The sequence below is a fragment of the Lolium perenne genome, chromosome 1 (assembly GCF_019359855.2).
Source record: "Lolium perenne isolate Kyuss_39 chromosome 1, Kyuss_2.0, whole genome shotgun sequence".
In the NCBI taxonomy this organism is placed as follows: Eukaryota; Viridiplantae; Streptophyta; class Magnoliopsida; order Poales; family Poaceae; genus Lolium; species Lolium perenne.
In genome coordinates, this window is record NC_067244.2 from 244,409,621 (window position 1) to 244,418,824 (window position 9,204).

Here is a 9,204-nt window from a genome sequence, read left to right on the forward strand (position 1 = left end):
GCGGCACGAGTTCCTACGCGTTGTGCCCCTGGTGGAGGACCTGATGCTGATAGCCTTCGCGTGGTCCTGCGCTTCGCCACCCTTCGCAGCGGGCGTCTGCCTATGTGGTCATCCTTCCCCGTGGTTCTGGCCGTGGAGGCAAGGGGTCTGGGCCAGGGCCTGCTGGCTGTGCTCCCGTCCTGATTGGACCATCGGTGGTTCGACCGCTACCAGACCGGTGGCCGTGTCCACCTTGGTAATGGTTTCTGCCGTGTGGGGGAGGTAGGCCTGTCCCGACATGTGTGCCTTTTCTCCGAGAGAGATCTCTGTTCCGGGCATGGTCCGGAACTGGCGGTGACGGTGCTCTCTGTGTCGTTCTTCCTCCTTGGAGGCACCGTTCTGGAGCTTCGCGCGCGTCGGACAGATGTGCCTCTCGTCTTCCCCTGGGCCTTGGGGTGTTTCCTTCCGGGGCTGGCTGTTGTCATGGTGGCCCTGGCGGGGCTGCCTGAACGTCCTGGGGTGGCCTCGGCTTGCGTTGCCCTTCGACCACGGGGGTGGCACACTGGTGTCATCGCCCCAGTCTCGGCTATCTGACGCCCTTCGACTGTGCTTGGTCTCGACGTCACAACGCCCTTCGGCTTCGCCGACGGCACATCGATGTCGTCGCACGGTCTCGGCTATCCGACGCCTTTCGGCCGTGCTAGTGATGCTTCTTCGTGTGCCCATGTTCTGTGTCCACGTATTTCCGCTGCCTATTCCTCTGGGATGCTTTCTTCGGTGTCGATGTTCTCACCGGAGGCCTCCCTGGCGGACGGCTTGAGGCCCTCAAGGCGGCGATCTGGTTGAGACTTTGCTCTGGTTCGCGCCTTGTGGCATGCCTCGATTCTACATCGCCCTTCGACCACGGGGTCGGCACACCGGTGTCGGCGCCTCAGTCTCGGCTATCCGACGTCTTTCGACTGTGTGTGGTCTCGGTTCTGCAGGTCCTTTGTCGTCGCTCGCTTTGCGTCGTAGTGCCTTTGAGATGCTTGCCTCCCAAGGGGTCGGTAGGCTTCATATGCTGCCCCCCTCCCCCTTCCTTTGTGTTCCCTGTTTCTAGTAGTTTTTTTTGTCTTCTCCCCCTTGTACCCCCTGTATTGCAACAAGCAGTGGGGATCCCCCCCCCCCCCCCCCCAACCTCGAAAAAATGAGGCGACACTCGAACACCGCGCTGATAAAGACACGCGTCAATCAATTGCGGATCCAGGGTAGACAACAGTTAAGGTGGTGAGAAAATCACAATTCGCAAACCTCTTTTGCAACGACAGCGCTAGGCACTATTGCCCACAGTTCAAACTTAGCAACTCCATTTTCCACTTAATTACAGAGGGGACTTTTATCGAGTACACTTTACACTTGATTACAGATGTTCTTTTAGCTGGTTTTGCTATGTGCCTATGTCTCAATTGGCTGTAAATCAATTCACAGAAAAGTGCAACTTTAGTTTAACTAAATCAACTGAGACATAAGAAAATCAGAATGAACTGAGACATATACAGACCCTAAGCTCTTGGATAAAATTCACATGGTTTTTGCTCTAACCTCAGTTTGCTACTACCTAATCTCCCTTCAGAAAAATAGAAATAGCTGAATATATATATATGATGAGCTATAGGTGACAGAGTTCACATATTTATGTACACTTTACATTCTTTGGAACAAACCACACGACATGCAACAGCAACATACACCACTACCTTCAACATAACAAAGAAATAAAAACAGACCTGCTAGCCACTCATGTGGCTCTCTCTCCCTCAGTCTTCCACATCACGCAAGGGCCCTTCCTCTCGCGATCAAGTGGCCGGACCTTGCTCATCACATGCCCCATCATCGCCATCGCCTTGATGCTGGGGAAGTGTCCTCCGACTCCAACTTCTCCGGTTGCGACGCCAGGCTTCGCTGCTGCTCGCACTCCCTGGTCCGGATCTCCACGCGGAACAGGGGAACCACCACCCACGCACAATCTTCCCACCCAGCAATGAACACTCCTTGCCTCGGCATGGTCCGCGATGTCAGTGTTGGGCATTCTACTTGCTCCTCCAACAGGACAGCAGTCTACACTTTCGGGCCTCTTGGAACCAGGGCCATGAGGATCTGCGACATCGTGGCGCAGACGCTTGAGCCATCTGTCGCTTGGCTCGGTACGCGCTGGCGATTGAGTTGTGCTGTTGGGGGGTTGATTTTTCGTCCTGCTTGGTTGAAATGGCAGGGGATCCAAGTCCATGGTTTCGGTATTGGGCTTGCTGGAAAAATCTTGATTGGCATTGACATTACGTGATCTGCTTTCTTCATTGTGTCTTGGTGATCCTTTGATGGACAGAGTTGCCAGCTGCTCATTCGCTTTCTCTGTGCAGCAATTGTCCTGTGGTACATTTGTTCGTAATGCAAATATCAAATAAGAAGTTAGGCTTCCCAATATGAATTAACTGATACAGGTCTTAAACTACAGATGATATACTGCCTTAATGAAGTGCCATATCGAATAGCATGAAGCAACAGATAAGCGCACATAGAAGGTGCAGACTGAGCACAAGAAGAAAAATGTATTACACAACATGATTGCATGATCAAAGCTGATGATGACAAAAGTTTCATGAAAGAAAATAAACTTATGAATTCTATAAATTCACTCTCATATATTTAAAAATAGTTCCAAGAAAACAGTTCCTCATAATTTATTTTAATGCCTAATACAGGACATTAGAGTGACACACAAATTTAACTGTGATACTCCCACAGTATTTTTACTTCAAAATTTTACTTTTTAAAAAGAAAGAAGTCCATATAACCCCCCTAAGTATTGTGTTTGGGATGCTAACCCCCCCCCCCCCCCCCCCTAACTATTAACCAGGACAAATAACCCCCCTAAGTATGCAATACCATGCAAATTACCCCCATACCAGATTTGGCTGTTTTTGTAGGTGGTTTTAGTCCACGTGTACAAGTGGTTAGACGAGCAGATTCTGGTCCGGCTGAACCTCTCGCACCGCACCGCGCTCTGCTTTCTCGTCATGCACCTCGCTCTGCGCTGCCGTCGACGAGGTCAGATGATTGCCGTCGCCCATGAGCCTGCCTGCACCAGATTGAGCATGTGCATCATCTCATCGCCTTGCAGCCCGTGACCTTGCCGACGACGAGCAAGCGCTGGAGATCACCACAGAGCAGTGTCCCCTCGGATCAGCTGCGTTGGTGCTGAATCGAGGCTCAGAGCGATAGCAGCCCAATGAAGGTCTTCACCGTCGACGATGGGCGAGGCTGTCATCGGCCACGATGCGGGTTCGGTGCAGGACGAAGCCGGAGTCTGCTGCCGGTCACCGCGGCCGTGCGCGGTCACCACGCCGGGCTTCCACGGGAGCGGGTCCCTGACGAGCATCACACAGCGCTGGAAGACGGCCGTGGCGTCGCCGAAGACGAAGTCGACGGTGCCGGAAATGATGCAGCTCCGGTAGTACTAGCGGTAGGCCTGCGCGAAGAGCGTGTCCTGTTGGCCATTGATCCAGCAGTTGAAGAAGATGGCCCGGTCTGTTGATTCACAGGAGCTGCTGGATTATTCCCTTCGAGGACTGCAAGGAAAACTGATGGATGATGGCCATTTCATTGCTGTCCGCTGCAATGCTGAGACTAGTGCAATTGAATACAGGTAAACCTTATTTCCAGTATGTTGCTCTACTTTGCAGAACTTCATTAGGCAATCCTCTTGACTTGTATTCATGGCAAGCAGGCTCGCGACCAGACCAAGTGCAGGCTGTCTAAAACCGCTTGTACACGTGGACTAAAACCACCTAAAAAACAGCCGAATCCGGTATGGGGGTAATTTGCATGGTATTGCATACTTAGGGGGGTTATTTGTCCCAGTTAATAGTTAACTTCAATTTGTTACTTTCACTGTTACTGTCTACAATTTTACATTAACATGTATTACTACAACTATAATCATTACAAAAAAAATCAAAATATAACATATTGGCATTATTTTTATGTGGGAACTCAATAATTATGAATTTATCGGCAGTCAAACTGAAAGTTTGACAGCGTAGATTCTAGGATGTCAAGTAAATAAGAACATAGGTAGTACCTTTTCTGCCAACGATAAAGTGATACCTGCAAAACGTCAGAACAAAATTGTGAGTTATACTATTGAATTTTTTTTTAATAAAAGATATTCACCCAATTTTCCATTAATAAAACCAGAACAATACAATTGAACTGATACTTCGTACTTTGCATTACCAAGAAACATGCTATGACACAACAATGACAAGATGCGAGTTTTTGCTATGATTATGTGCTAAAAGATGTTCTTACATAATATTGTATTATGTTGGAGACTATATCTCACCTGCTGACAGTTTTGACACATGTTGTGTCTCACTGTGCAACTTTTCAGTTTTAGGTGAGAATTGTTTTTGAGCTCCAAACAAATGACTGTCAATATTTGGGCCGCAAACTCCAAGGCCACTAGGGTACAGTGAATCTTTAGCGCATGAGCTTTGTAAGTTGGAAGGTGTTGTCAGCATTTCAAATAAATGTGGAACTTTTTCTTTACTGGGATCTGTAAATTCCTCCTGTGGTTGTCTTTCATGGAGTCCAGCCGGTATTCTCGACTTCTGATTCTGAGACACCCCTCCAACACTTTGGCCCTTCTCATGGAGTCCAGCCGGTGTTCTCGACTTCTGATTCTGAGAGGCCCCTCCAACACTTTGGCCCTTCTCATTGTATTCTGAAAGATTGAATGTCTTTTCATCAAATTTGCAGAGTGCCTCCAGATTTGGGTTTGCAAAATAGTGACCTGCATCCTGCTCATCTATTAGACAATCTAACAATGAGTTACTGTCAACTTTTAATTTCTTCCCTGCAGGATCAGAAGTGATCCAGGTAGGATCTTCTCGGAGACGTATGATGCTTCCTGCAGGTTTGCAATGATCGCTGACCCTGTCAGTTTTTTTATGAGACTGCAGCTCATACTCCTGATGTGATAATTCCATCAAGTCAGAGGGAGCCACATTTAGCATAGGAGTTTGTTGTGGCACAAAAAGATCATCGAACACAGTACCGGCAGCATACTTTCGTTTTGGATTAAATATCCTGTCGATTTTTTGATTGATTGGCAACATAGGAAACCGGTTCCAATGTGAATCAAGGTTCTCGTCTGAGTTCACAAGTTTCTGAAAAGTCAATGGCAGATCTGGAAGCCTGCAAACGGAAAGTGTTTCTGATACTACTGTCTTAGCATAGAAACTCCTATCTCTGCGCATCTGCATTGGAGAACTTTGAAAAGGCCCATCTTGCTGTTCAATCTTCTTTTGTTCAGCTTCTTGCCAAACATCATCCCCCACACCCCACATGTTAGAGTTTAACTGCTGCACATTCTGCATTGAAATTCCTTCGTAATTTCCTCCCAACATAAACCTTTCAGTGACGCTAGATTTCTGAAGCTCAAAAAGTGAAGCCCCAGAATCTTTTGTGCAAGTGCTATTATTGGCATCCTCCAAAGGACTACAGTTCTTGCCATATGCATTGCTGCTTGCTCTGGCCCAGTGTGCCATCCACCTAGAATTCTGCTGGCAAGACGACTCTCCAGGATTTCCTTTGCCCAAAACAACCTGAAAGTCTTCTTCCTCATCGAATATATTCCTGGCACAGCCTGACATGATTGAGTTACTAGGTATAAAATCAAGTAGTGTTTCTTCACAAGTTTAGAGTACTTGCTGCAAAAATCTGTCAGAGAAAAGATAAATATGAGTTTACACACTGAAATCCCAAGTCAGTCCTGACAAAAGAATGATGCACACATCAGTATCAAATGAACATAAGAAAGGATCATAATATCTGAAAAGTGAGGTGTAGAAAACATTGTGACCAGACAAAGTGCAACAGGAAGAGGAACAGTTTGGTTGAATACAGATAATTTTTTTTTTTGAAACGGAGGCAAAAGCTTTGCCCCATTCTATTAATTAAGAAGGAGTTTTACATGTATGACCATGCAAGGAAAACAGAAAAAAAAACAAGGAAGATACAAGGGATCACTCTCCCGGCATAATTTCCCCCAAACGCTTGGCACCCGCAATGACCCAAAGTGCCGCCTCCTTTCTAATCTTTTCGATAATAATGAACGCGGTCGCACTCTTGTTCCGAAAGACCCTCGCATTTCGCTCGCTCCACACCTCCCATGTGACAAGGTGGGTTAGGGAGGCAATGCCCTTACGGTTGTTGGAAGAGCCCCCCGCCATCATGTCCCACCACCCGGAGAACACATAATTGGACCATACATGATTGATGCCTCCAACGATACCCAACCACTCGAAGATGGAGCGCCAAATGCGAGTGGTGAAACGGCAATGAACGAAGAGGTGGTCCACGGTCTCCGCACATTGTTTACAAAGAGGGCACAACCCACAATTTGGCCATCCTCGTTTCGCCAAGCGGTCGGCCGTCCACACTCTATTTTGGTTTGCAAGCCAAACAAAGAATTTGATTTTCGGCGGCGCCCACACCTTCCAAATAGTCTTGTGAAAAGTAGAGTAGGTGGAGCCGAAGAATTGCATAGCATAGGCGGACTTCGTGGTGTATTGGCCATTTGCCGTGAGCTTCCAAGTGATGTCATCGGGCCTCTCGGGGTCAATACAGATAATGAACCCTTCTAAATGAGAAAGATATATGAAATGGGAAATACTTTCTTCTACGAGCAAGCATGATTTGAAGGAATCTATTATTGTTTTCCGAGAGGCTTAATTAAAACTTAAAATCTCATAGAAAAAAGGGGAGTATACTAGAAATTCTTGCAAAAGAAGAGAAACATATGACACTCAATTTGGTGAACGCTAACTAGACTAATCCACGATCAACGAATATTATATGTGACATGACTGGCCTCAAAGGATTAGAAAGGGTCCAATACAATTATAGCAAAACGCGTTAAGATATGCTTGAAGCCAGATCAGTTAAGAAGAGACTCTCAACCAGAACCCTATACTACAGCCTCAAAAGGGGGATCTAAACTGGCAAAAGTATTATTATCTTACCAAGTCCCAGATGACTTCCCTACATCAAAACATCCCGGGGCAAGAGGAGCTCCACAGGTCACAGCACAACAAGAAGCCATCCCAAGAATGTTCCTTGTGATGTGTGGCTGGAATATTTTCTCTGCTACTAACCTGCTAGATATGATGGACGGGTACCACTACCCTTCCTTGCCAAAAGTCTAAAAGGCCGCATGGTCCGGCAAAAAGATTACAAAAGGCCACGAAACTACGAAAGGAAAGTTTGTCCTGACTCTTAACTGATAATTTGTCCTGATTGTTCATATGCAGAGAACAATAATGTGAGAGGATTTTACCTCATAAAAAAAGGTGAGAGGATGGTGTAGCAGAAACATTTCAGGAACAAATATGGCATGCTGACAGTATGGATTTACTTCAGAATGTATTACGGCTAACTTGGAAATCGTAGCTTGGTTGGCTGTGGCAAGTGGCAACTTCAGTCTTCAGCAAGTGGCATGATGAGCAACGTGGTTTGCCTCATTGTATACATTTTGTCAATGTGCCTATGCATTACATGCATGATGTGAGATGTGACTGCAATGCCGTGTCAATGCGCCTAAGCGTTCCAAGATTTCAGATGTGATTGTAATGGCGCAAGCACATGCGGCCTATCTACACAACAGAAGGCCAACAAGAAGCCATCAAAAGAATGTTCCTTGTGATGTGAGGCTGGAATATTTTCTCTGCTACTAACCTGCTAGATATGATGGACGGGTACCACTACCCTTCCTTGCCAAAAGTCCAAAAAGCCCGCATGGTCCGGCAAAAAGATTACAAAAGGCCACGAAACTACGAAAGGAAAGTTTGTCCTGACACTTAACTGATAATTTGTCCTGATTGTTCATATGCCGAGAACAATAATGTGAGAGGATTTTACCTCAAAAAAAAGGTGAGAGGATGGTGTAGCAGAAATATTTCAAGGACAGATATGGCATGATGACCGTTTGTAAAACACTTATAACAGTATGGATTTACTTCAGAACGTATTATGGTTAACTTGGAAACTCTGAGAATAAGGATGGTAGCTCGGTTGGCGGTGGCAAGTGGCAACTTCAGTCTTCAGCAACGTGGTTTGCCTCATTGTATACATTGTGTCAATGTGCCTATGCATTACATGATGTCAGATGTGGCTCCAATGCCGCGTCAATGTGCCTAAGCAATCCATGATTTCAGATGTGACTGCAATGCCGCAAGGACATGTGACCTATGTACGCAATAGAATAGCTGCAGAACTTCTTCGGACTGAGAGACACAACACAGGCAGATCAAACAGGCACGCCACTCAACTCTGAAATTTGGAACAGAGAGTGGGAGAAATTTACCTGACCAAAAGCAAGCAGAAGACCACAGCAGCAGCAGGAGGAATTGGAGAACCGCGAGATCTCCGGGAAACCCGATCAAGAGAGCCCGACCAAAAGCCGAGGATTTGGCGGCGAGACGCGATGCCTTGACTCGCCTGGATTAGCGCCCAATCTGCGCGGCGACGGCGGCGAGGATACCCTGCGACTGCGAGCACCCACTTCTCCCCTCCTTCTGGCCAGTTGTCCGAATGAAGGTCAGTGGATTGGGAGAAGAAAGGAGGTTGGCCGGGGCCTGAGAGCAACCGGACACGTTGATGGTACCCGTCGTCGGGAATCGGTGGCGAGGTGGAGACGTCGGAGTGCGACCGGCGTACGGCCCAGGGGGGGCGGAGGACACCTGGCGAGCGATAGTCAGAGAACGTACAGCACGGCCATGTAGCGGATCCGCTGAGCACATGGCGATGGATTGCGTGCCGCCCTGAACCGCAGTCGCGGACAGCCAGACACGGAGAGCAATATGTGATACCATGATACGAATACCCCCTTAAAATTCAAAATGTCAAGTTTCAAAAAATTGCGAAATGAAGTTTTGGATGTTCACAAGGTGTGCTTTTGTAATCCCTAGAATTTGGAAAACCAAATTCGAAATACGGACTGAGAAACAAAACGAATTAAACATGAATAGTGTCACAAAATGACAAAGAACAAGATGACACTATTTACCGTAGCATTTTTTTTTCTATGTGTGTATTTGAATCTGGTTCTGGAAATTCTAGACAATGTAAACACAGTGCATTTTGTGAACGCCTATAATTTTGTTTCATAATTTTCTAACATTTATA

At 46.8% G+C, this 9,204-nt stretch overlaps 1 protein-coding gene across 2 annotated transcripts; it reads right to left on the reverse strand.

The window, feature by feature from the left end:
• Nucleotides 1–1,594: 1,594 nt before the first annotated feature.
• Nucleotides 1,595–8,767, reverse strand: LOC127327466 (uncharacterized). 2 transcript variants are annotated; one of them, XM_051354238.2, is made up of 4 exons: nucleotides 8,384–8,767; nucleotides 4,361–5,739; nucleotides 4,097–4,122; nucleotides 1,595–2,383 (listed from the first exon to the last, which is right to left on the reverse strand). In XM_051354238.2, exons 2-4 carry the CDS (start codon nucleotides 5,670–5,672, stop codon nucleotides 1,757–1,759), a joined length of 1,965 nt encoding a protein of 654 aa, XP_051210198.1. In that variant the 5' UTR covers nucleotides 5,673–5,739; nucleotides 8,384–8,767; the 3' UTR covers nucleotides 1,595–1,756. The 2 variants fall into 2 exon arrangements, with proteins under 2 accessions (XP_051210198.1, XP_051210197.1); XM_051354237.2 differs by lacking the exon at nucleotides 8,384–8,767 and adding an exon at nucleotides 7,044–7,203.
• Between the last annotated feature and the right edge of the window lie 437 nt (nucleotides 8,768–9,204).

Bases quoted from the DNA above. Each gene is read 5' to 3' on its own strand.
- LOC127327466 (XM_051354238.2), bottom strand. From the start codon at position 5,672: ATGTCAGGCTGTGCCAGGAATATATTCGATGAGGAAGAAGACTTTCAG. The intron at 4,123-4,360 runs GTGAGATATAGT...GACGTTTTGCAG, and splicing joins TGTGTCAAAACTGTCAGCAG to GTATCACTTTATCGTTGGCA. The intron at 2,384-4,096 runs GTACTACCTATG...AATGTACCACAG, and splicing joins CTTTATCGTTGGCAGAAAAG to GACAATTGCTGCACAGAGAA.